This window comes from Emys orbicularis, chromosome 7 (assembly GCF_028017835.1).
Source record: "Emys orbicularis isolate rEmyOrb1 chromosome 7, rEmyOrb1.hap1, whole genome shotgun sequence".
NCBI classification, from domain to species: Eukaryota; Metazoa; Chordata; order Testudines; family Emydidae; genus Emys; species Emys orbicularis.
In genome coordinates, this window is record NC_088689.1 from 69,830,126 (window position 1) to 69,857,786 (window position 27,661).

Below are 27,661 nucleotides of genomic sequence, written 5' to 3' on the forward strand. Positions count from 1 at the left end.
TTTCTAAATCTGGATCCAGAAGGGGTTCCCAATTTTGCAGCTAAAATTCATTCTGCTGGTAAAAAAGACTCTACATAAATGAGTTTCCCAGTTGGGCTAATGCAGCTCTTTGTTCCTACCATAATGAATGCTGCCCCTGGAGAGGTTGTCTACCAGGACTGAACTTTGACTTCTGGTCATTAAGGTTACACACATTTCCTAGCTGAACTAAAGGACCAGGTCACTTGCTGGCAGGAAGTAATGGATTCCTAAACCTCATATATGGCCTAACCTGAGGGGGTGGGGGAGACAAAGCCACTTTGTGTTAGCAGGCGTTAGAGCCAATTGGCTCCCACCAGTATTTAGGGCCTGGGACTGTTCCTTTGATTTCAATGGGAATATTTTATATTTAGCTTAATGGGAACAAGATTGACCACTTAAGCATTGATATTTATGGCACACACATTGTTTCCTTAGGTAACTTGGTCACAAAACCCAAACAATTAAGAACAAATAGGACATTCAGTATATGCTCTAGCTCATCCATTAACTAAACACCAGGCTTCACCGTAACAGCGAGTTTCAGGAAAACTTATTATCTATGAGGTTATCTGATTGATCTGAAAAGGTTGGTTGTGCAGAGGGAAAGGGTCAAATTACCACTTGCCACTGTTGCATTTTTGATTGAGTAAGATCTGTACGGGCCTCGAGGAAAACCGCACAAAGGTCAGGCCGAGTCCGGAAGTAGTGCTAGGCCTTAGACCAAACAGCAGCTGTTCGTCCTGTGCTCCCAGCCCTCCCTGCTAACTTATTTATTATCTCTTCCTGCGTCATTTGTCATAATCTCTGACTAGTCAGGCCAATTAATCATGGCTCAGAAAAAATGAGATTTCTCACAAGGAGATTATCCGTCTCTGACAAATGAGGGATAATTCAATTAGCTTTCTTTTCTAAACATTTATTAACTGGTTTGGGTAAATTAGCCCATTTTGTAATTTAGCTATAATTTGGGAAGATTTAATATATCATTAGGTGCACAAAATCCTATGTTAATGGAACATTACGGTTGAGATTTTAATTACCCCAAAGTCAGAGAATGTGGAGGTAAGGGGTCTGATTCCCTTATGGAGGGGAATGATAGAATGTCATAGGTATGAAACCAACAAGGCTCTAGAGAAGTTACCCTTAAGAGCCCCAGTTCTGGAAAGCATTTAAGCACAAGCTTCATAACTTTCCTGAATAGAGAGCTTTCCTTGAATTGGGATCAAAGCCTGCAGAATTTAACTGATAGTATTTATCAATTTTTTGTACCATCCTATAGTGCATATATTATATAAACACACACAACACACCCCTATTACAGTGGTTCTCAACCTTTCTATACCTGGGATCCCCCTGGGACTTTCCTCCCATCTAGCCAGAGCCAGTTAGCAGTACAGGAAGGGCAGGGCGGCTGCAGCCACCTGCTTGTGACCGTATATCGATTCAATTCTATAGGATGGTTTGGAGAACCTGCTGAAATGTTGTTTCCTGGTTAATTCTGTAGGCTGTTTCCATAATGGTGTTGCCAATTTCATACTAGGGTACTTCTATTGGCTTCAGTGGAATCATTCCTGATTGATACTGGATCAGAATTAGGCTCATTCACACTGGGGTAAATCAAATGCACTAAAGCCAATGGAGTTTATATGTGTAATGTAATAGAACTAGGTGAAGTATAAATATACTGTAATATGACACAATTCACTTCATTTACTCAGTCTGACTAGAGGAGCAGTGTTGAAATTATGCTGAAGAGAATGTACAATAAATAGATGACCCTCCTCTGTGGCTCACTTAGCCCTCCCTTCTTTGTGCTGTGTGTGCATCTAGGCAAATGTCCAAGGAGGAGGAAGAATGCAAACTTCGAGCTGCTTCTGCACTGACTGTGCAGATAAACTCCCATTGATAACAATGAGAGCTCAGTGGGCGTAATGGCAGCCCGAAGAGGGCTGGGTCATGTGAGCGAGAAACAGCACCTTCATTTTGTTCAAATCCTGCATCTCCCATTCTTGGGCTGCCCCAGCTTATGCCCTCTTTTGTAATTGCCCCTGAGGCTAATGCAGGGCCACAGAAACAAAAAGGGCACCGGACTGCCTGAGCAATCAAAATCCTTTACAGTGAGAGCCGTAAGAAGCTCAATCTATTTAATTTATCCCGGAGAAGTTGAAGGGGTGACTTGGTCACACTCTGTAGCCGAATGCTGTTTAATTTAGCAAAGGTAGAACGGGATCCAGTAGCTAGACAAATTCAGACTGGAGGGAAATTTTTAACAGTAATTGTTGTTAACCATTGGAACCACTTACCAAGGGATATGGTGGATTCTACATCTTATAGAGTCTTTAAATCAAGACTGGGCAGCTTTTTCTCAACCAGGAGTGATGGATTTCATGGATGAAATTCTATGGTCTGAGTTATGCAGAAGGTAAGACTAGATGTTCTTTTGGTCCCTTCTGACCATTAAAAAAAAAAAAATGTATCTATGAATCTGAGGATTTGTTGCCAAAACACTAGTTTTTCACATAATGAAGGGGGTGAGTTTATATTTTTTTTAAATACAGACATTTCCTTTGTTATTTCTATATGTTTGCTTTTAAAAATGCATCTCAATCCCAACATAGATGGTATAAAAGCAATAGATTTCCTTATGTTAATCCAGTGTTTGAGAAACTCCTGGTGTTTTTAGAAGATAGTGTCCAGTAGTTTAAGCCCTAAATACACATGGTAAATTAGGTATTATGAGACCTAATATGAATAGAAATGTTTTCACGAGTTACTCAAAAGTAAGTAATAACAGTGGACTTGATTCTGCATTCAGTTACCTCCAGTTACTTGGAGTCACTCCACCGAGGTCACTGGAATTACTACAGGGTAAAAGTGGTGGAAGTGGGAGGAGAATGAGGCCTATTTTCTTTTTATTGAAACAGTCCCTATTTAATTGAACAATATCAATATATATTAATATGATACAAGTCACTCCAGTCTGACTAGTGGAGCAGTGTTGAAATTGTGCTGAAGAGAATGTACAGTAATGCATGACCCTCTTCTTCTGTGCTCACTTGGCCCTCCCTTCTTTGTTCTTTCTCCAAGCCTGTGTGTATCCAGACAAAAAGACAGTCTCCCTTTTCCCCCCACTCCACCAACTTTCATACTTTAAAGCAGTGTACTCTACTGAATTTGGTAATATGCAAGGGTAGTGAGTCAGTGTGGCTCCCCTCCTGCCCAGAAGAGGGAGCCCCCTTGCAGGCACCCGAGTGGGCGGAGCCACCGCCGCCTGTTCCCGCCCCCCGGAAGTCAAGGGGCGGGACAGGAAGTATAAAGGCCGGCCGCCGGAGCTCAGTCAGATCTCGGCCACCGCAGGGAGCAGACGTGCGGCCGGGAGCTCCAGGCCGGGATACCTCTGAGGCCCGAGGCCGTTGCCCTAGCTGGCCGGAGCTGCCCCGAGCCCACTACGAGGAGGAGCCGCCGGAGCCCGTCCGCTCCCGTCGTTGGGAGGAGCCCTTGGAACTCCCCCACACCCAACCCGAAGGCGAGGCCGCACCAGAACCCCTCCGCCCCTGCTGTTACCCGGAGGAGCAGCCCGAGTGCAATTGGCCGGATTTCCCCACGGAGCTGCCGGACCTGCCGCCAAGCCCCGGCCGAGAGGAGCCCATGCTGGTGGACTGGACCGGGCCCGGTGCCACGGACGAGGTAGGCCCTGAGGGGGATCCTGGAAGTAGTCCGGGGGTAGCCGACCCCGGTCAGGCTGCAGACGCATGTGAGCCAATGTCAGTGTGTTTCGGTCAGGATACCTCACTGACCGGCAGCGGCAGTAACCGCTGCTAGGGGCCCGGGCTGGAACGCAGTGGAGTGGGTGGGCCTGCGTTCCCCCCTGCCACCCCTGCTCACGGGTGGCAGGCTTCCCCCTCACCCAACGCTCTGGTGTCGGAGCCAGGGCTTACCCCCAAGTGAGTGTTGCTCAGCCCCTGCACAAGGGGGCCTGAGCTCCCTAACTGTATCTGCTCAGCCCCTGCATCCCAGGGCCTGAGCTGTGACTGTTTGTGCCCCGCCCTGATCCAGGGCCTGGGCCTTCCCTACCTGATTGTTTGCTCAGCCCCTGCATCAAAGGGCCTGAGCTCCCTGAACTGCTTGGCTGCCCAGCCCCTGCACCAAAGGGCCTGAACTGCTTGGCTGCCCAGCCCCTGCACCAGAGGGCCTGGGCTCCTCAGCTGCTTGTTTGCTCAGCCCCTGCTCCAGAGGGCCTGGGCCCTGAACTAACTGTTGGTTGCTCAGCCCCTGCACCAGAGGACCTGAGCCCCGAACTATCTGTTGTTTGCTCAGCCCCTGCACCAGAGGGCCTGAGTCCAGAACTAACTGGTTGTTTGGTGCACCAGTAGTGAGTCGGTGTGGCTCCCCTCCTGCCCAGGAGGGTCGAGCCCCGGCACGAACCTTCTACAGCAAGTACTTTTCTAAAAAAAATATTATCATGAAGGATTCTATTATGCAAGCGTTGCTCAGGAGAAATTCCAACTGACCTGAGTGGGAATTCTGCCTGAGTAAACATCCCATTGAAGTAAATGAGACTACACTCACCTGCTTATAGTTAAATTCATAAGACTTTGCAGAGTCAGGGCCTATCCTTTAAAAGGTCTTTCATTAACTCTCTAAGGTGTGGTTAACAATACAGGTAAAGCTTTTTTAAACTATTGGGCCAGATTTGCTCCAGCCCTGGTATATCACTTTGGTAGACCCATTCATACTCTGCAAAGGGCTGGGGGAGAATTCACAGGCTCTGTGGATGGCCACAGTACGTTGCCACCTCACAAGCCCCAATATAGAGAAGCGTATTGGGGATGAAAAGGTGCATATCATGGGCGAGAGGGGCTGTCTCCATGGCACACAGCACTGTGGAGATTCTGGCTGGTGACATAGCTCATTGGGAGGCTTCCAGAGGCTATGGTAAATTAGAATGAAGCAGCTCTAATTTACCCCAGAGATTGAAGTATAAATTACATTTCAAGCATGCAAGAGCCTTGTCTTTCAGTGAGTTTTGAATGTATCCTACCTGTGTGGTTAAATGCCGACACCTCCTTTTGAAAAACTGTTAACAGAAAAAAATTGGGGCCATGGGGAATTCTGATATTAGTTCCAATGGTGTAAATCCAGAGTATCTCTGCCAAAGATTTACACAGGTACTTAAGATCAGAATCTGGCCCAGGGGATCAGAAACTAAGCCCTTTCACACATTTTATTAACCCACCAAATGTACAGTCGTTTACAATGGAAATAGTGGAAAAAGTGCTACAGATTTTATTCATTAGTGGGACATTACTCACATTTCATCTTAAAACAGCAGTGTGCACATTTTTTAATTACAATGACTAATAGAGCATCTGCTGTGTTTTGCAAGTAGGCTGTGTTTCAAGTATGGTTTTGATTTTATTTACTTTCCTAAGGTTACTGCTGGAGAAGGCAACTATAGTTGTAACATGCGAATGGATCAAAGGAACAGAGAAGGTCTCCCTGTATTATGAGAAACATGTGTTTTGACATGACACAGTTGCAGCTGGTAAGCAGAATGCTTAGATTCCCAACCTTCACTCAAATTAGTCCTTCTCAGTTATTATATTTCTCTACCCTAAGGCTATACCACATAATTACTGTATATTTTAGTGCATGCCCCATGTACTACTATTTTAAAAAAGATATAGTCTCCCTTTTTTCTCTCTATCAACTTTCATTCTTTACAGCAGTGTACTCCTCTTAGAAAATTACTTACATATGCTGCAGCTTCTATTATGCTTATTTACTAATGGTCATGCTACAGTAAACCTAGTTTTTCTTTTTGGTCAAATTGTGGATTGCCTATTTACTGGCAGCCGGACAAGAGTCTGCCTGAAAAATCAACCTATTGGAGCAGAAACTTGGTCACTACAAGGTTTGATAAAACTGCTGACGTAAATAGATTTTTTTGTTTTATAACAGATATTTCATAGAATCATCAAAAACAGATGTAAAATAACTCAATAGACATCTTTCCCCTGACTAGTATCTTTCCCCTGAATATTCCATATAGGATCGCCTCAGTGCTTTGTCCAGAGGTTTTACACCAAGTTTATATCTTGCAGATGTACCACCTTTTGCTGTATCACTGCCAGAGCTCAAAAACTAAGCAGTGACAGGCTGGATCACTATTTGCATAGGAAACCTCCAAGGAACACCTCAGTAATGCAGGAAATAGCAGTGGAAACTAGTAGGTGGCGCCCTTCTCTGCAAATCACTGCGGAACCAATCCCAGCCTGACGTTAGAAGGTACTATGCTGCTGGAGTGCTCCGTACCAGATGAGATGTGAAACGGAGGCTTAATGGTCTGTGGGCGTGATTGAGTATTTAGGTTGGTGGCAGCATTGCTTTGGTTAACTTGTGAGTCCTAAAGTGTTTAATCTTTGAATGTTTTTAAGGACATGTTTAATGCTCCTCTGCAATTGCCTCAACACTTTCCAATCACAATCCTATGTTTCAGTTATTTATGTCTTTGACAGACTTTAAATATTTGAGTTGAAGTTTTCCAGGCTTGGTCTCTGCACCAGGTTGGGGGTTTTTTGTTTGGAGAGACTGAGAAAAACTTGTTCAGCTGTTTGAAACGCTGAGAGTTTTGCCAATAGTAACATTTCTTATTAGTTTTGTGTTTAACAGCTTTAGCACCATCATGGTTAGGAGATGGCACTTGGAATTTGTCAGGGGAACAGTTCAGAGATCAGAGAGGTGTCTTACACTGACCCCATGAAAATCCATCCAGATTAAGCCAATTTATAAGACATGGGGGGGAAGGGGGGGAAAAACAAAACACACACCTGTACGTGTGCAGCAGAATTTGTTCTATTCGTGCTCTTAATTCTGTGATAACCCTGCACATACTCTGCAGCCCCACTCTGCCTACTGCATCACATGAAATGATACATACAGGCTAGAGCTCCAGACAGGACACAGGCAAAGTGGATCTTCCTTGGGGGGAAAGCAGCACATCAAAATACCTTTTGGCCTAGGTATAGTGGGCTGGGAGCCAAGACATGGTGCATTCTAGTCTCACCTCTTCCACTGTGTAGTATAAAGAATTCTGCATACTTCCCAACCCTCTATTATTGAACAAGTCCTTAGGAGGTAGGCAAGTGCCTTCCCCATCCACCTTGAAGATCAGATTGGTAACAAAACACCCTTTTTACAGATAGGGCAGTTCTGAGAGTTTATACAAAGTCACCTGTGACAGCCCAGTTTTGGGAATGGCAAACCCACATCTCATCTACATAGCCATACTGTTGCTAAGAAAGAAAAAAAAAATCGAATGTGTGCTTGGCTACAGTAAAATTTGGCTTCTTCTGACCACGCAAAGCATCCTTAACAAAGAGCACCTGAAATTCCTAACTCTGTTCCTTTTTTATAGTAGTTTCCCCCATCACAAGGTAGCTGGTCCCTGTGAGCAGAACTGGGCCCAGTGCCCATGTGTCAGAGCTGGTGAGCCCAATCCAGCCAATTAAAAGGGGCTGGACTACACTGGGGCCTATAAAGGGCTGCCAGAGAATAGGAAATAGGAGATGGAAGGGAGTAAGTGGGACAGGCTGTGCCTGGGGAAGGGAAGCCACGGTGGAGTGTAATTAACGCCTGTCGTGGGTCCCTAGCACAAAGGGCCAGGTGCTTATGGAAGCAGCCCTGGGGCTACTGCTCCAGGAAGGGAGCAGAGCTGACTTAGAACTGGGAAGCTGCCAGATGCAGGTGTGCGGGAGACCCTGGAGGGATGGCCCTGAAGCCTGAGAGAAAAGAAATGAGCTGAAAGACATATAGCTTTGCTTGACTGTGTTAAGGAAACTGGGCGTGACAGTGAGTGTTTGGAAGCTGTTCAGAAGTCCTGCCTAGGGACACCTCCCATTTTTCACCTTTAAGGAGATGAGGAGACATATACAAGATACTGCATCTGTGGTTTTACAAAGGAGAGAGCAAATCAACTCGACCTACCTTACCAGCCTGTTTTTTCCCCCTAAAGGCAGCTATTACACATCCTCCTCCATGACATGTGCAGACCATGTCCTGAAAAAGAAATATACCAATAACATTAAAACCAAATGAGTAACATTTCCCTGTGTTCAAAGCTGTGGTGAAATGCTTTAAAGGGATCAGAGGAGAACACAGAAGGGAGGAGACTTTCAGATCAATTAATCAGATTAGAACTTTTATAGGGAGTAGGGAGACTTATGAACCAGTCCACAAGTTTGCTTGAGAAATGCAGGGAAATCCAAAACAAGGAGAGAAAATGTAGTTACAGTATAAAGCCCTTTCAGTTAATGGTAAAATTCCTATTGACTCCAGTGGAGAGAATGTAGATCAACTGAATAATTACTTAAGGTGGTAAATGGGTTTTAAGCAGGAGTGCCAGGATGAAACCAAGCAAAGAAAAATGCTCTGTCTGAGCTTCAATCTGTTGGACTGGGGAATTGACTTTGAGGGGAAGTGGGGCATTTTTTGGGGGGGGTATTTATAATGGTGCTGGACCAAGTTTTGGAGAATGGCTGCTAGCACTACATATTATATTAACATTTCCTGGCACTTTAGGACTCTTTTCATATAACTTTCTCCAACGTTAACCATCTGGGCTGAAATTTTATGTGCTAGGTGTCTGCCTTAGGTTGAATTATTTTGAAAAATTTCAACCAAAATGATTCAGCCAGTCCTGGAAGCGAAGCTAGGGAAAAATCCCTTGTTTTGCCCATATAAAAAAAGCTTCTGGGGACCTTTTCTTTGAAAATTCTAGCACCCGCATGCTTTAGAGCAGGGGGAGTAGCCTTTGTGTCAGCAATGTGCCTTTGCTGTCCCTGTGAATTTAGCCATGTATTACACCTCTGAAAAACAGCAGCCTGCACATGCTCAGAAACTTTTTGGATCTTTGCAGCTAAAAGCTCCAAAGATTCCAGCTGCAGTGAGCAAGACTTTGCCTGAAATTACAGCTCTGCTGTGTGGTGGGGCGGGGCAGGGCAGGGCAGGGATGAGCACTGGAACTGAAAGCAGGGGGATGTCTCTCCTGTGCTTTTAATGCTCCCTGCTGGGCTTAGGTAGTGTGGAGGAGGAAGCTGCATGATCTGAATGCTGAGGGGACAAATTCAAGACCTACAGGGGGGCAAGGAGTAGGTTAGGACAAGGAGCTAGGAAGGGCAGAGACTGGGACTGAGGGAAGGGGAGGAGAACTAGGAGTTGGGTTGGGAGGAGACTGGGAGTGGCTGGGCAAGGAGACTTGGAGCTGGGTGCAGAGGAGACTGGGACCAGTTGGGCAAGGAGAGTGGAAGTGGGATGAAAAGCATGAGGAGTGGCGAGTAATTGGCTAGGAGAGGAGAATGGGACAGGGACCGGTTTGAGGAAGAAGGGGGACACAACAAAAGAATCTGTGACCACTATAGCACACTCCCCTTCCAGAGTGTGGAGTGGAACCTTATGTTCCTGAATGTCATTCCTCTGCTGTCAGCAGATATCTGTAAAACCCTTCGGCATAGGGTCGCTTCCCCTTCCAGTTCTGGTCCACACAGAGGATGACAACCTACTATTTCTATCAGTTACTCCATTACCTGAAGTGACAGAGGTCCTGGTGAAGGATCAAAAGGTTCCAGCCCTGCTGATGAGCCATGAGGGTGTTGATATGTTGCCATCTAAAGGAATTTCTGTTTTCGCAGTTTGCTTTAAAAAATTTTTTTTCCTAGATTGATCTATCTAAGAAATGACACACAAACTTATGTTAAAAGAATATTGATAAGGAGACCAAGTCAAGCGCTTAGAAACTAGGAAATGCCAGAATTAAGGTTGCCTTTGAAACCTTAATTTGTCCATGTAATGGGGTTCACTCACCACTCTGGTGCCTCTTGACAGCAGTCATGGGAGTTAGCTCTGCATTGTAGTGCACCCTCTTCAGGTGGTGCCACACTGCCATCACTCCTGCTCTAAGACCAACATCTCTCCAAGGACTGCAGCATCTTCTTCAACAACACAGCCCGCCAGCTGTGCCACACTCTGTGTTCCCCACTTCCAAGGGACACTATCACAGTCCCTTAATCTAGCCACTTCCTCAGTGGCAAGTGGGGGCAGGGGAGACCCAGGCTCACCCACTACTCTAGGTCCCAGCCTGGGGATCCTGTAGATGGCTGCCACTTGCTGCGCCCCCTCTGACTCGTCTGTAGATTTCCCTGGGCCACTTCCCCACGGCCCCAACACCCTCTTTGCCCTTGCCCTGCCAGGCGCTGCCTTTAGCTCCCTGGGTCTCTGCCTGCAGCACTGCTACGTCCAGGGTGCTTGCAGCCCTCCACCTGCAAAGCAACCAGTCCTCCTTAAGCTCCAGGGAGTGACTGAAACTGCTCTGTTCTGCAGCTCTTCTTATATGGGCCTGCCTGGCCCTGATTGGCTGCTCCTATAAGCCCTTCAGTGATTGGGTGCCTCCTGCGCAGCCTCCCTAGGACTCTGTTAACCCCTGAGAGCCCAGTGTGGGGCAGCATAGGCACTGACTTCCCCTCTTTTCCATGGGTGCTTGACCCCCCACTGACTCCACCCCTTCCATGAGGCCCTGCCCCGCCCTTTCCCACCCCTGCCCCGCCACCATTCCAACCCCTTCCCCAAAGTCCCCATCCCAACTCCGCCCCTCCTTGCCCTATTCCAACTCCTTCCCCAAATCCCCGCCCCGCCCCTGCCTCTTCCCCACCTCCTCCCCTGAGTGCGCCACGTTCCTGTTCCTCCCCCTCCCCCTCTCTCCCGGAGTGTGCCAACGCTGCCAAACAGCTGTTTGGCAGCGGCTGGGCGGGAAGCGCTGGGAGGTAGGTGGAGGAGTGGCGGCGCAGCACGCTCAGGGGAGGAGGAGGAGGTGGCGTGGGGGGTGAGGGGAGCTTGGCTGCCAGTGGGTGCAGAGCACCCACTAATTTTTCCCTGTGGATGCTCCAGCCCCGGAGCACCCACGGAGTCGGCACCTATGTGGGGCAGGTGCTCTATCACACACCCTCTTGGGTGTCTGCATTGTGATGATTACATACTGCATGACTGATTACATACTGCCTCCTTAAGTGCCTGGTCCTATTGATCCTATCAGCCTGAGCCAGTGCACAGGATGGACCTGCTCCAGGAATGAATCAGGGTTGTGAAGTGAAGGAGGCTGTTGTTTGTAGGACCCCTGCCTGGTTTGTTGTAGAAGTAGGGAGGTGTGCAGTGACTGAATAGGGGATTGCAAGGAGAGGAAGGAGGGTCTTAGGGTTAAGGCAGTTGAATGGTGCCCTGGAGAATTGGATTCTGTCCCCTCCATTGATTACCATTGAGCGCTCATCCTTAAGTGCCTAAGTCACTGAGCAGAGCAGTGCCTAAATACTTTTACAGATCTGGCCCAGAGTCTCCTAGCCATCCAGGGGTCGTAGAAAGTGTTACTTGCAGATGCTGTAAGAGCTTAGCAGCAGCAGGGGATCCAAGAGCACTCTGAAACAACAGACTGAACCGACCCATTATGTGTGCATGCTTTCAACCAAAGGAGAATGAACTGTGGCCACAAACTCTGCAACTCCTCACAGCCAGGCATTCATAAACCCAAAGGTCAGGACATTGTTCTTATTCCAAGTCCTAGACACATCTGATCAGTCTACACAGTAATGGTTCCTACAGTATGCACTGCACACCTTTGAAACGGAGGAGAATGCCTCAAAACTGGGATAATTTCTTTTTAATTAACAAATAATAATTGTCCTCAGCCCTTCCTCTGAAGATCTCAAAGCGCTTTACTAGCACTGACTAAATAATTCTCACAACAAACAGGCCTGTGAGGTAGGTAAGGGATGTAGGGATCTTTCCATCATGCACTGAAGTGCAGTCAGTTCTGGGGTGGAGCGCAGCAGCTGTTTACTTCCTAATGTGCTGTGTAATGTTGCTATTCACTGTTAAAGAAGGACACTTACCCAATTGAAGTTGCAGGGGAGATAAGCAGGATGTAATGATCACAGTAGGAATTTGGCAAGAACCCCCGGGTTAAGACCTGCTCTTAAAGAAAGCTTTTATGTGTGAGCTTTTATAATCACAAGTGGTCAGGATTTTACATGTCATCCAAAAGGCAGCATTTTCAGCAGCACGCTAAAACCCGTCCGGGCCATTTGTTCATTAGTGATTCAGAGGGAGGAGTACCACCAACTGATTCACCAGTAACACTTCCTGAACCTCATAGGTGGTCTCGCATCCAACTACTGACCCAACTCAATCCTACTTAACATACAAGGGCAACTGCATCACAGCACCACAGTTGTTTGAAGAAAAGCATTACTTAGAAACAGCAGGTTCCTGCTACCGTGAAGCATCTGTTTTCTCGTTAATAGCTGCCAGAGTTCAGAAGCGCCCTTCCTGGCTGGCAACAAAGCCGAGTGGATGGTGGGCACCTCTGCCAGGGACATTCCTGAGGCAGAGAAGGCTTTCCTGCTTTTCTGGTGACACGTACAGGGCCATGCACTGTGTGGACACTTAGCATCCTGTATGGAATGTTTTAAAAAATGCAAAACAAACCACAAAGCGGCAGGATTTAGTCTTAAAACCGAAGGCTACAGAGAGCAGAACGAGACTGTCAGGGAGGCAGTGGAAAACAGATATATGGGACTGAATGGCTTCCAACTCTGAGCAGGACAAAGTCGTCGGAGAGAAAACTGGATTGTTTCTGAGAGCTACCGGGAAGAGCTTAATGTTTCTTCCATGGGACGTCCAGTGCCTTCACAGTTCTATCAAGGGAAATAAAGTCATCAGTCCATTATATTATAGAAGTTGTACCAACTACAAAGTCTGATTTTAGATTTCCTCCAAACTTCCCTGAAGGGTCATGGTTTTAAGAGAGCCAGAGATTCTATTTGGAGCTCTCTTTAAATTAAAAAAAAGGGCAGGTACTGTCTTGTTTCAAGAAACATATTTGGATGAGGAGGATTCTAAATGTATCATAGTTCTGTGGCTAGGAGGAATGGCACATGATTTATAGGTGCCAACACACAGAGGGATATATGAGTTAGCAGAGATGGCTGAATAGGTTTGCTTAAAATGAGAAACCTCCTTCTCATTTTAATCTTCACGCAAAAACCTGAGAACCAAAATAATTCACTTTCCTGTTTCTCCATTTGTACCCAGCTTGCCTGGCTGGGTTCCAGCTGAATTGGAAAAGGTAGGGTAGAAACACTGTGAAAGAAGCTCTTGTGGTATTTCTGGACCAAACAGAAGTAGTTAGGACCAGCAAACTCACGTGAGAGCCCTGCTCTTGTGACATTTCCAGCCCATACTTGCTAACCCAAAAGGTTCAGATTAGAGATGGACTGGAAGCTACAACAATGAACCCTAGCACAATGCCCCTCGTACGGCAGGAAAGTTGGGATCCAGATCTGAATTTGGTTGCTAGGTCAGACCCATCTCCTGTTCAAGACCTTCCAGATCAGCATCTGATCTCGTGGGCGTCGAGCTGAACTGAACCTGAACTTGTGATCTTTTGACATTAGCTCGGCTCTTGTAGCAATATGGCCGTTCAAGGGATGAGTGTGAACACACTGATATGAGCTCTCAGATGCAGAGACAAGCACCAGCTATCCCATCTAAGGAGTACAGTGCCAGTCTAACATAGTTTTAGAGGCAGTTTGAGAATTTCTTAGGGGTGACAGTCTCCCCATGTGGACCCAGCCGCAGTGATGCTCCCATGCTCACACCCCGAACCCGTCAGACTCCTGCCCACTAATTCCTGTTTAAACAAAGAAAATGCCTGTTTTATTACTTCCAAGCCCTACTCCAGTGTCAGGTTGCTTTTGGGCCACCATGCCCATGGGGTTGGGCATGCAAACGCACAGCTTACGGGTTCCTGCCACAGGCTCTGAAGAAGTGCCTGATATGGTTGATCCATCCATTCCCCACCAGTATTCAGGGTGTTTGACACCTTCCCAGTGTTAGGTGGGGGGTCTGGAGCCAAGGAATGGGCTCTGCACTTGATGTATGAAAGATTTCAAATCTGCAGGTGACGTTGGCCGAACTGTCTCCAGCAGTGAATCTTGCAGATCTACCATGCCTGTGCAACCCCCACATTTAAGAGCATGTTGGAATGGTTATTTCCTGGTGGCAGATAATTTGGCACCAGGACAATGTAGTACACTCTCTCTCATTTAGCACACACTGTTCGTGTTAACGCTCTCAAGTTAACTGCTCTGTTATGCCAGTCTATACGGACTTCCCTGGGATCTCTGCAGGTTTACACTGGGGTAGCTGACAGCAGAATTTGGCATGGTTTTGTCAGTATAATTTTAAATGGTAGAGCCACTTATTGGGAATGTGTGGCTGGAAACTATTTCATGTAATGTACTCAACAGGCCTTGGAATCTGTCTTATGGTGACACCTCGGACATCACCTGCCAGAAACAAGAACAGCTAGAAGCCAAATATTAATTTCTTTGTGCAGCTGAGATGGAATTAGAGTGCACTGTTTATAGGACCTTATATGAAAAAGCATTAAAACTGCTCTGTACCTTTATATGGAGCTGAGGAAATGTCTGTGTGCATGAAAGTTTCATTCGGTACAACTTTACTTGTACAGAACTAATATAATGAGTGTAAATAAAGCATGGAGAGTATCTGATATGATAGAAACTCTAAACAGACTAGAAGAACTTACCGAAACAGATAAAGGGCAATCTCTTCTTTCGGGAATTTCAGCCCAGCACTAATGACTGGTACGCAGAGAGCAACTCTGCCTCAAGAACTGACTCTAATCAGAAACACAGAGAAAACTCTCCTGCTGTATACAGTGACCTTTAACCAGAATCTTTTCTAACCAAAAATTACAACACGTTAAGCATTTTTTCCCAGACTAAAAACTCACTCGCACTTGATGAAAAAAGAACGTGGAAGACTATGTGTAACAGTGCCACGTGGTGACACCTGCCATAACAATACCAGCATTAAGGATTTCAGCTTTCTAGAGAAATATATCAGTGTCCACGCAAAAAAAGCAATGCCACTCCAAGCTCTGAAAGTAAAGAGGAAAAAACGGTGTCCATCCCTGGGTAAAAGGAAAGACATGGCAGAAATGGCATCATACTATCTAGCAGCATACCACCAGATCAGAAATGGACAGTAACAACAAATGAGCCCACGCAAAAAACCCAAACTCAGTATGAAGCCCCATCCTGGGCAGATTGTCCCCACTTGTGACAGAGACTTGAGACTCTCACCTTCTGGCAGCCCTGGTACAACCTGTCATGTTGATGCGGGATTGTTACCTACAGCAGTTTGTGGAACTCTGGTGCTCCATAGAGAACTTTGCTGGAGATCTGCAGCAGGTGGTCACACATAGTTCTGGCTCCATCTCCTGTTTCCAGTGGCTTCTAAAGATGTCCAGACAAAGAGGAGCCTCCCTGGATGCCTTTAAAAGCAGCTGGAAACGAGAATGAGCCAGCCTAGATGTCTCCACCAGCAGCCGCTGGAAGCAGGAACTGCCCTCAGGGTCTGATTAAAAATAACTAACTACTTTTCCGTCGGAGTGAGTGCTGTATTAGCCACAGGGACATGGTGCAATCACAAATGGGAGAGGAGACATTCACAAAGCACTTTCCCTGTCTGGCCCTTGAATGTGGGGGGCGGGGGAGAGGCTTCCACCATTTCCTTTCAGAGACTACACCATGGCAGGATAGAATTCTCAGTTAGGACATTCTTCCCATTCCTCATTTCAACCCACTGTAGCTACTTCTATCCCCTTGTACTGCCCTAAACCATTTCTTCCAACTATTTCCCGTCACACAGGCTATGTGAAAACCTCAAAGCCTGAGTTTGCATCCAGATCCAAACTTTCCTGAAGCTCCAGGGTTTTAAGGTTCAAACTTTAGTTTGGTCCATTCCACAGGGGGGGAGGTTGTCCCCCACCCTGGCTGACCCCAACGCACCACCCGAGCGGGCTGAATGCCATCCTGCCAGTCCATCTCTGAACTGCACCCCGCAAACATGCTTGTGCTCCACACTGTTCACTTCCTCCCCCTTGCGTCCCATCCCGACACCACCTGGAGGGACTTACTGTCACCTGTAGAGGGTGAGGAGACCCAGTGAGCCAGCCTGTACTCCACCCTAGTCCCACAGCTCGCTGGGGCTCTATGCTGGTGGAACCTCCATGGACCTGTGAGCACAAGCATGTAGCATAGTTCAAGGACTTTCCCAACACTTGCTCATTGTGAGGCAACAGGAAGACCCAGGCGCACATCTGTGCAGAGTGCCCTAGGTTGCAATCCCTTTTCCCCGCTCCTCCAGAACCTCCTGCTGAGTTTCTGCTGCACTTTTCCCCACACCTGCTTGTATTTGCACACCCCATCCACGGCCCCACAAAGTCTCAAAACCTTCTCATCAACCTCTTCCTGAGGCTGGCCAAGACGGCCATCCACCAGACCGGGAGGATGACACTTGACCGGGAGGTGTGCTGTGACTATGGGGCCTCTTTCTGTTCTCTCATGTCTCTGAACAGAGTTTCTCTGGGAAGTGTCCACTGGCTCCTTGGACTCCTTTGAAGAGCAGTGGATGCTGTCCAGGGTTCTCTGCTCAGTCTCCTCTTCTGGATCCCTTGTTGTGACTCTGGGGCCTCACTCCTGTCCCTGTTTTTTTTCATTCTTTGACCTCCTGGAATCATTGTCTCTCTGTGGTTCCTCACCCTCAGAGGTAGGCCTTCATCTTATCCCAGTAACTGCAATAGGTACGGGGTTTGGGGGAGGAGGGGGGAAACAGCTGTGAAGTTCAGAAGCAGATCCAAACTCCCCCAATACTTGGCAATGTCCCAAATCACAGGTTTGGCTTGGCCTCATCCCTGATCGCTAAAAACATTCATTCATCAACTGGACACTAGTGGCCATGGGAGCTGCTGCCCACACTGACTTTACAATCTGCCCTGAGTAAGAGGTGGCACAGAGCTGTATGGCTCCAGGAGCTTCACGGAGCATGCTCACCCCAGACCACAATGTGGGTAGCCCCGCTCAGGCCCTTTTATTCCCCCAAAACAGGGTCATAAGGGAAAGCCACACAACCCTGCTCACAGCGACTGAAATCGGCCAGGGCTCTGTGGAGGCAGGACGGAGATTTTGGGAGGGCCACAAAGAAGGTAAATAGGAAAAGCTAGACTGAGAAGAGCAGCCAGTGGGAAAGGGAGGAGGGGGCAAATCCACCCCTCTGCAAAGGATTAGCAGAGCAGGAGGAATGTGAATAGAAGCCCTCCCCCCCAGATAGCTAAGGAATTTGAATGGCAGCTTCTCCAGGGAATGAGGGCTCCAAACTGGGACTGAGAAAAACATTTGATCTGAGTCAGCTGCCCCAGGAAAGTGCTGCGTAGGCCCTTTCCCGGTTAGAACAGACCCATTCTGACAGGAAACAGGCCAGGTAGGTGCTGCCAAGGCAGCAGAAGCTGTATCTGGAGGGTTGGGGCCTCAGCAGGCATGCATCGGCATATGGAGCTATGCCAACTTACGCCAGGTCAGATCCCCACTAAGGGAAAGTCTAATGCACACCCATCAATCTCACTGGGGACCTGTCACTTCTGTGTGGCTACACCAGAATCTGACTCCCGTGGGAGGCACAGAGATGTGTGAAAACATTGTCTCAAAGCAGAAAAAAATCTCAATTGCCACAAAGGGATCAAGAAAAAGAGACGAAGGGTTAGGCCGAGAGAGATGTATTGTATAAGTGTAAGTGTTCACCCAGAGCCAAAGCATTTCTATACCCATCAGTGATTCCTCACAACCCTGACGTGCAGAAGCTTTTCACAGTGAGTCAGTGGCAGAGACAAGAACAGGACTCAGGAGTCCAGAATCCTAGTGCTAGTCCCTGGCTTTCTAACCACAGGACCGTGCTGTGTAATATCCGCAGCAAGGTCTGCATTTTATGGCTGATGTCTACCTCTGCAATGGACCTACTGAACCCCCTAATCCAAACAGCCCCCAACTTTGGGGGATTTAAATGCTGCCATCGATCATGCTGCCTGTAGGGCTGGGACAGCAAGGAGGTTTACATTGCTCCCTGTGGAGATTTTGGGTCACAGCCCCTGCTTAGCCATTAACCTCAGCCCCACTGATGCCATGGAATCAAAGTCCTGGAAATTCTCATTAGGTTTTTCATTCACCATGAAAAAGGGGAAGATTTAGATCTACAGATCCCATTGAATTCCCTGTGTATTAACTTTTCGTAATGCTAATTCTAGTACCTCTATGCTCAGGACCTTCCTGCCTTGTAATTCTCTCTGGTTTGCCACCAACATGGGGTGTTCATTTGGGCAACTATGCTGATCTACTGAGACGGCAATTAAGGCATATTCAGAGCATTGCTGAAAGAACCAGACTGGCCAATGGCCCAGCCAACCACATAGCACATTAGTTAGCCCCTTCGTTTTCAGTTTAAACCGATTTTTACCAAAAAATTCCCAGGTTTTACAAAAAATATTATTCTTTTTTTTTCACCAATTTTCACCCTTCTTTTGTATCATTCAAATATATAAAAAAATAACTTGTTTTATTAGGAAAATACAATACATTGCATGAGATATATGTATTACGATAATACATTAGTCTGTGTGTACATACAAAGCTGCCTGTTGAAGTAAGATATTAGTCTAGATACACACAATAAAGAAACAGGCACGCTCGCAAGCTCTGAAGGGCGTGTGCATCTGAACGTAGTGATGAATCTCACAGCCCACCACGTCCACATTTCAAGCAGATAACAATTTAAAGATGTGACACATTAAAATGGGAAGAAAACGAAAATCTGTATCAGAATATGTTTCAGAACACAAGGAAGTATTCGAAAGTTTTAAAAAAATAAAAAGGAGAGAAAAGGATGAAGTTGAGAGTACGCGCTGCACATGGTGTGGCCCAATTATTAAATGTAAATATTTATAGGCTAATCGTTCTAAGTCTACAACAGTAAACTGTTTATTCAAATGAAAAGTTTTATTTGGGGATTAGGGATATATTGTTTTCTTAAATTCACAGGTGGCATTGTGTTGGGTTCTGTTTTAGTCCTGCAGCAAACCACACTCATGAATGGAATTCAAAGCATTAATCTGAATACTTTCCTCCCTGTCTTTCTGTACACCAAAATAAACCCTGATATTTACCCAGAAAAATTATTAATAGTTTTTTTCACTGATTTTCACCTGTTTTTGTTGTGGTAATAAACTGAAAAATTCACAGGAAAAATTAAATAAAATACAAACTGAAAACGAAGGGCCCTACACACCAGGGACGCAGGCCTAGACCCTCAAAGCTATTTAGTTCAATGGGAGGTAGGCACCTCAATGCCTTTGAGGATTTAAGTCCTGCAGTGGCCCTCACTTCCCAGCAGCCTTGATGGAAGTTAAGGGCACTCGGGAATTGCTCAGCACATCTCAGGGTCAGTCCCTCGAGGTGCCCAATTTTCATAAAACAGATACGTATTGCCTTGAGTAGAAGATTTTTGGCTCAGGCATGGAGCAGCTAAATCAGTACTAATTACCCTAAGCAGGGAAGCAGGGATTCCAGCGGGCTTGTATCATGCAAGCATCACATAGGTTTAACACTAACATTTGATGTAATCCTACACAACCGGCAATAAAAGGATTAACTGATACTCCATCCTTAGAGGTTTTTAAGGCCCGGCTTGACAAAGCCCTGACTGGGATGATTTCATAGAATCATAGAAGATTAGGGTTGGAAGAGACCTCAGGAGGTCATCTAGACCAACCCCCTGCTCAAAGCAGGACCAACACCAACTAAACCATCCCAGCCTGGGCTGTGTCAAGACGGGCCTTAAAAACCTCTAGGGATGGAGATTCCACCACCTCCCTAGGTAACCCATTCCAGTGCTTCACCACCCTCCTAGTGAAATAGTGTTTCCTAATATCCAACCTAGACCTCCCCCACTGCAACTTGAGACCATTGCTTCTTATTCTGTCATCTGCCACCACTGAGAACAGCCGAGCTCCATCCTCTTTGGAACCCCCCCTTCAGGTAGTTGAAGGCTGCTATCAAATCCCCCCTCACTGTTCTCTTCTGCAGACTAAATAACCCCAGTTCTCTCAGCCGCCCCTCGTAAGTCATGTGCCCCAGCCCCCTAATCATTTTTGTTGCCCTCCGCTGAACTCTCTCCAATTTGTCCACATCCCTTCTGTAGTGTGTGGACCAAAACTGGACGCAATACTCCAGGTGTGGCCTCACCAGTGCCGAATAGAGGGGAATAATCACTTCCCTCGATCTGTGGCAATCCTCCTACTAATACAGCCCAATATGCCATTGACCTTCTTGGCAACAAGGGCACACTGCTGACTCATATCCAGCTTCTCGTCCACTGTAATCTCCAGGTTCTTTTCTGCAGAACTGCTGCTTAACCAGTCGGTCCCCAGCCCATAGCAGTCATGGGATTCTTCCATCCTAAGTGCAGGACTCTGCACTTGTCCTTGTTGAACCTCATCAGATTTCTTTTGGCCCAATCCTCCAATTTGTTTAGGTCACTCTGGACCCTATACCTACCCTCCAGCGTATCTACCTCTCCCCCTAGCTTAGTGTCATCTGCGAACTTGCTGATTTAGTTGGTCCTACTTTGAGCAGGGGGTTGGACTAGATGACCTCCTGAGGTCTCTTCCAACCCTAATCTTCTATGATTCTATTACTGTCTCTGCCCCATGCCATGAGGCTGTTTGCTCCAACCCTCCCCTCCTAACTAACCCCCCAACCCAAAATCATGGTTCTATCACGCCACTTACTGCCGTCACACTGCTCACTCTGCTGGTATGTGAGACCCCTTTCCCTGCACTGCGGCTGCCGTCTGTTTAGACTGTAAGCGCTTCGGGGCAGGGACCGTCTGCTACTCTGCACAGTGCCTAGCACAGTAGGGCCCTTAGGCACTTCCAGACTAAATATGATTAATGATTGCTAAAGGATGTGGCCCAAAGAGCTTTAGATTGTGTGGCTAAAAATCACTTCACTTTGCAGACTACTCAGCCATGGTATGTGCACCCCCTCTCCCCCAGCCCCCTCTCTTCCACTGAACTCAGTAGTAGTCGAGGGTGCTCAGCATTCAGCAGGATTGGGCCCTTAGGGTGGAATCTGGTGATTTTTTTTCCCATTGAGCCAGCTGGAGCTGCTCCTCTCTGGTTGGCACCAGCATCCCTCCATCCCCAAAAACACCTTCAGAAAAAAATTCCGGCCCTCTTTACTCATCACTAAGCAGCGAAAAAGGGGGCAAGACCAATCTTTCCCCCTTTGCAAATCGCCAGGGTTTGCCTCCCAATGAGCCTCAAACTCTTCTGAGATTCTTTGTACCTAGGGGTTGCCAACTTTCTAATTGCACAAAACCGAACACCCTTGCCCCATCTCCTTCCCCTCTGCCCCTCCCTCTGCCTCACCCCTTCTCCGAGGCTCACTCCATCCCCCCGTCCCTCTGTCGCTCACTCTCCCCCACCCTCACTCACTCGCTCATTTTCACCAGACTGGGGCAGGGGGTTGGGGTGCGGGAGGGGGTGAGGGCATCAGCGTGGGTGTGGGCTCTGGGGTGGGGCTGGGAATGTGGGGTTTGGGGTGCAGGAGAGGGCTCCGGACTGGGGGATGGGGCCCAAGGGATTCGGAGTGTGGGAGGGGTCTCCGGGCTGATGTGGGGATTGGGGGGGGATGGGGCCAGAAATGAGGGGCTCAGGGTGTGGGAGGGGGATCTGGACTGGGGCATGGGAGGGGTTTTGGGGTCCGGACTCCGGGCAGTGCTCATCTTGGGTGGCTCCCCGCAAGTGGCGATATGTCCCTCGGCTCCTAGGCAGAGATGCGGCCAGGTGGTTCTGCACGCTGCCTCTGCCCACAGACTTTGCCCCTGAAGCTTCCATTGGCCTCAGTTCACGGCCAATGGGAGCTGCGGAGCTGGTGCTCAGAGTAGGGCGGGGGCAGCGCACAGAGCCTCCATGGCCTTCCCTCCGCTTAGGAGCCAGGGGACATGTCACCACTTCCAGGGAGCCTCATGGAACCAGGTAGGGAGCCTGCCAGCCCCGTGCCAACCAGACTTTTAATTGCCCGGTCGGAGGTGCTGACTGGAGCCGCCAGGATCCCTTTTCGACCGGGTGTTCTGGTCGAAAACCAGACACTTGGCAACTCTATGGTTGTACCACAGGAGTTCAAACTTCATCGCCTGGAGCACCTCTAGATGCACAGATGGACACTGTCACTCCCCCCTCAACACAGCATGCAAAGCTACATTGTCAGTAGCCACTCTAAATCAGTTAAAGACTGTCCAGCCAAAAGGATTGCACCCCAGGGGTTGTCCGTGATATGCAGGAGGTCAGACTAACTAGTACCTTCTGGCCATAAGCTCTATGAACTTATCTAAATCAGTGCAATATCTATGTGGTGAGAAACCCTAAGAGCATCCTGCTATACCAGACAACTTTTAGAGATCATCCTCGAATTGAGGGATCACCAGTGATGATACCAGACAACTGATCAGTTTGATCATTTTTTTTAGACATATAGGCCCCATCCTCAAAGGTGTTTAGGAACTTAACTGCTATTGATTTCAAACCAAAATACCTTTGAAGGTCCATCTGGGCAGGTGACGAGATAACAAATGTGAAAAAATGGGACAGGGGGTGGGGGGTAATAGGAGCCTATATAAGAAAAAAACCCAAATATCGGGACTATCCCTATAAAATTGGGACATCTGGTCACCCTACCTGGGAAAGATTTCAAACTCTTCCAACAGTGGAGAGAGGACTGGAGGCAGAAAAACGCCCCCTCTCCCCCTTCCAAATACCGTGGCGCCAGCAGGGAGCCTCAGCTGTGAAGGGAGCTCTCCCCAAACCCTTTTCGTCCTGGGAGAGCAGATCCCCCGTTACCCTCCGCAGAGATCCGATTCCTCCTGGGATGGTTCCGACAGCCACAGCTGGAGCTCTCCGCTCTCTTCCCCCACCCGACACACAGAGCAGGTCCCGGGGGAGAGATCCCAGAGAACTCCCCAAGGGGACTGGAGAAACTCCATTGCTCGCCCAGGCTAGCAGGAGTCGCTGGGAGGGGGAAGGCGAGGAGAGCAAGAGAAAAGAGGCTGGGATCCGGGAGGAGGGGAAGGGGACGAGTCGGGAGGAGGAGGGGAGGAGATGGAGGGGAAGGGGAGAAGGAGGGAGGAGAGAGGAAGCGGGAGGAGAGGCGAGATTCAGGCTGGGAGAGAAAACAGAAGGGTCCCTGTGCGCTGTGGGCGATGCGCCTCCTGGCCTTGGCCCTGGCCGCCCTGCTGGCCCAAGCGCCCATCCCAGGTAAGGAGCGGGGGCGGAATCTCCGCACGGCTGCCTCGCCCTGGCAGCGGACCCCTGTCCCCCGCGCTGGCTCTGGGAAATCTGCGTCTCGGGTTAAATAACGGGTGTGCGGGGCGCTTGTTCAAGGAGAAGTTACAGCCCCCTTGTGCTTTGCCCCAAGCCCACCCCGCGGACGGCCCAGGAAAGGGGGGCCCCGCCGCCCCGAGACGCGCACCCTGTGGCCGGGCTGAATTCGGCCCGTTTCTTGGCAAGGTTTTCGTTCGATCCCCCAAGCCCGGCCCCCTGATCCGACTCCTGCCCCGGACCCGCTTGTAACCCGAGCTGGGTCCCTGCGCTTTCGCAATCAATTCTTCAACGCTGTCTCTCGGGTCGGGGCAGCTTTTGCTCCGGTCATTTCAGACCCTGGAAGCTGTTGCAGATACTCGGCCCTAAACTCCAGACAATCCGTCAACAACACCAGGAGGAAAAGGAAAAGACACTGAAAGAGTTAAAAACCCACCCCCAACCCCGATTGTAGTTTGTGACAATTGTCGCTTTCTGTTTAACGGGGCAGGAACAACATACAGCTCACAGTATTTTTTTTTTTTTTAAAAACATTACCCTCTTTACTAACCTTGTACCGTACTAAAGCTGCAGGAATTTTAAACCTCTAGTTTACTTTGTAATAGGTTTGCCGCTAACTTTTTGCATTTCTCTCAGCTTGGGCAATTGAAACTAGACTTGTCATTTTGACTTCTCTACTCAGTTCCGCTAACACAAGCCTTGGTTGCTTCCTGCAGAAGGGGCGGGAGGATTTAATAAAAGATCATGTTTCCACTGAATTTAAGAATAAACCATGAAAACATGTATTGTGTGACTAGAGTTGAATCTGTAGCAGTGAGAGATTTGGGGGACAATTTTCAAATGCATCTAAGTGATGTAGCAGCCTAAATCCAATGAGAAAGTCCATAGACTTTCAATGAGACTCAAAGTCCCTTTTGAAAATGGGACTTAGGCACTTCTGTCATTTTTACCGGTGATGTCTATGCTTCCCAGACATGGGGTTCACCTGGGCACTGCTGATTAACAAGAATTAATATTCTGATGAATGCACCACTCCAAACCTGAACTTCAGAGTTTGTGGATATTCCAAGGAGGGATTTTTGTTTGTCTGGCTGAGAGTTCTGGATCTGCATCTGCCTTTCAAAGTTTTGAAGGCTGAATGGAGGTTCAGGCCAATCTCTGGAGCTGGGCTGAGAAGTTTTCTTTAAGAGAGGGGCTCCTTACTGGTGAAACTTACAAACATCTCAGTCCAACTGAAAACATCTGGTTGCTTGTTGTGATCTTTCTTGCCATATGCTAATTATTTTTATTAATTATTTTATTATTGTTGTGTTTTTTTTTTAAATGGAGATATCCTATCTCCTAGAATTGGAAGAGATCTTGAAAGGTCATCGAGTCCAGCCCCCTGCCTTCACTAGCAGGACTAAGTACTGATTTTGCCCCCATCTCTAAGTGGGCCCCCTCAAGGATTGAACTCACAACCCTGGGTTTAGCAGACCAATGAGCTATACCTCCCCCCCCCCCCAGGGGTATGAAAAAAAACACTCCCCTGAGTGACATAAATTTGCCAGCACAAGCCCTCATGTGCACAGCGTTATGTCGGCAGGAGAGCTCTCTCCTGTCGGCATAACGCAGCTACACAAACGCTTTTACAGTGGCACAGCTGCATCGGTACACCTGTGCTGCTGTACGCTTGTAAGTGTAGACATGGCCTTAGCAGCAGGGGGAAATCTTTGCAAGATGTCCCTAGTGTAGACAGGGCCCTAGTTTTGCAACTAATCCACTATCCCAGACTGCCTCCCAGTGAGCCAGGGAAAAAGGCGTTTGGGATATCCAAGGTAGACAAATGAGACTAAAGCATTGACAATTACAACAGCCAGTTGTAAATAAAGCTAGAGCAGACAAAGGCCCTTAACAATTAGGAATGCTGCAATTCAGAGAAGGCAGACTGGAAATAAGGCATACATTTTTAACAGTGAGTAACTAACCATTGGAACAACTTATCAAGGGTTGTGGTAGATTCTCCATCACTGACATTTATTAAATCAAGATTGGCTGTGTTTCTAAAAGCTCTGCGCTAGGAATTATTGTGGAGCAGTTCTCTGGCCTGTATTATAAAGGAGGTCAGACTAGATGATCACAGTGGTCCCTTCTGGCCTTGGAATCTATGAATGTATGACATGGGTCCTGAATATTTGACTCATTTTTTTTTACTTCTTCCATGTACTATAAATAGTTCCCTTCTCAGGCGGTGGTAACAGCAAGACTAAACTCTTGTGGTGAGCTCTGTCTGTGCTGCAGGGTCATCCATGCCACATAGTTTTCATTCCCTGCCTTCCCAAATCTCTCCCCATTTGAAGCAGCAACCATGTAAAGTCTGCGAACCCAGAACTGTGTGTGCGCGAGGGTCTGCTGCTCTCTAATTGATGGAGCATTCTCCTCTATTGGAAAGGAACCTGTTACAGGAGTATCCTTCACTTGGGGGCTGAGCCAAACCCACTTGAGTTTGCTCCCCCCCAGTGGGAGGCCTTCCACTATCTTCAATGGGCTTTGGATCAGAGCTTTCATTACTGTATATGTCTACAATATCCTCAGTTTCCCCAAATCTCCTACTGTTACAACTACCATTCTGGCTCCACTGGTGCCCCACTGGCTCCATCAGTCACTATGTTTGCTTGTTTTAAATACAGCATTACCTAACTCTGCTCGCAGCAGGATTAGATGACATGGTGGTTAAAGTGCCAGTGGCTTCAAATACATAAAGCTCTCCCTATTGCTGTCCCCACAGAGCAGCTCTGGTGATAGCAACAGCAGGAAGTTTTAGGGAACAGAGTCTGCTGTTGAGCGTTTGGACCAAATCCTACAAGCCTTACCCATGCAACTAGTGCTCTCGAGTCTATGGGCTTTCTTGCTTGGGAGAGGTGAGCTGAATTTGATAATTTCTTTGGAACAACCACAAAACCTATCAAAAAGCCAAAAACTTGGACATTAAAAAAAAAGAAAACTTTTATACTGGGGCCAATACTCAGGTAGCAGTGATCAGAGAAATTGGAGAAGTAGTACGAATTGCCTATGTTGGTCTCCGCCACGGCAGTATCTGAACTCCTCTTTTATATACTCTGTTGTGTATTTTTTGGCATTGTGTGCTGTCTAGTTTTAAATTACTCAAACAATGGTCTCTTCCTCTGGGATACTAGGCCACAATTAGAGTGAGTCAGCATTTTTTGAACAAAAAGTTTACACATCAAAAAAGGACATCATAAAAATGGTTTGTCCTGAAAAATGTCAGGACGTTTGAATAATTTCCAATAACGTTTTATAGTGTGTTCAACTGACTAAAAAACATGGTTTTGGTCAACCAAAACATTCAAACATTTTAATAATGTTTGATAAATAGGTAATGAAAATTTAGAAAAAACCCTGATATTTTTAAAATTTCTCATTTTTTGATCAGCGTTATCCACAACCTTAAAGATCTCATTTAGGGTGTGAGACAGCAGGCCTATTTTCATATCTCACTGTAAAGCATCTAGTTAGTGCACTGTTAGTGTTAGACAAATAAGTAATAAAACCATCATCACCTCAGGCTTTTCCTGCTATTCAGCCTAAATTTCCTTTTCTTTATTGCAAGCCGCTATTTCTACTCATACCCCGGCACAATCCGAAATAACCTCTCTCCTTGGGATTTACAACTTTCTGTGCTTATGGACAGTTATCATGATCCCTCAATTAATACCACTGATCCAGACTATGCCTAGCTGGGTCAGACATCTTCTTACAAATCAATTCAAATAAGATCCATTCAGTATTATGAGATAATAAGGATGATATTTTTATTTTCCTCTCATTTTCTTTTTTTAAATGGCCCTTATTTTTTAAAACAACCAACCAACCAAATACAAAAAAGTAGAATGGTCTATAAAACAGGCCCAAAACAGTACAGGAATCCATGGTTTTACTGTAGTGTTTGGAGCCATTACTGTAATAGTAGTACCTAGCTTTTCTCAGCTGTAGATCTCAAAGCACTTTACAAAGGAGATCAGTATCATTACCCCCATTTTACAGATGGGGAAACTGAGGCAGAAAGGGGACATGCTTTGCCCAAGGTCAGTCAGCAGGCTGAACCACCAATAGAATTCACATTGCCTGAGTCCCAGTTCAGTGCTTGATTCACTAAGCCACCCTACTTTTTGAATAAAGGGTCTTCTCTTAAGTATCTGTGATATGTAACACTTTATTTAAAGTCATAGCCTACTAAAGTAAAATATATAACCACAGCACAACGCTCAGTTTCACAGCTTAGTTGTGCCCAAACAGAACTAG

At 47.2% G+C, this 27,661-nt stretch overlaps 1 protein-coding gene across 1 annotated transcript in view; it reads left to right on the forward strand.

Annotated features, from left to right (window-relative positions):
* The first annotated feature begins 23,241 nt into the window (after positions 1-23,241).
* Positions 23,242-27,661, forward strand: part of VSTM4 (V-set and transmembrane domain containing 4) — a 69,777-nt gene continuing 65,357 nt past the window's right edge. The window contains exon 1 of the mRNA XM_065408578.1: positions 23,242-23,296. Coding sequence (XP_065264650.1) covers positions 23,242-23,296 — 55 coding nt within the window. The remainder of the gene's footprint in view (positions 23,297-27,661) is intronic.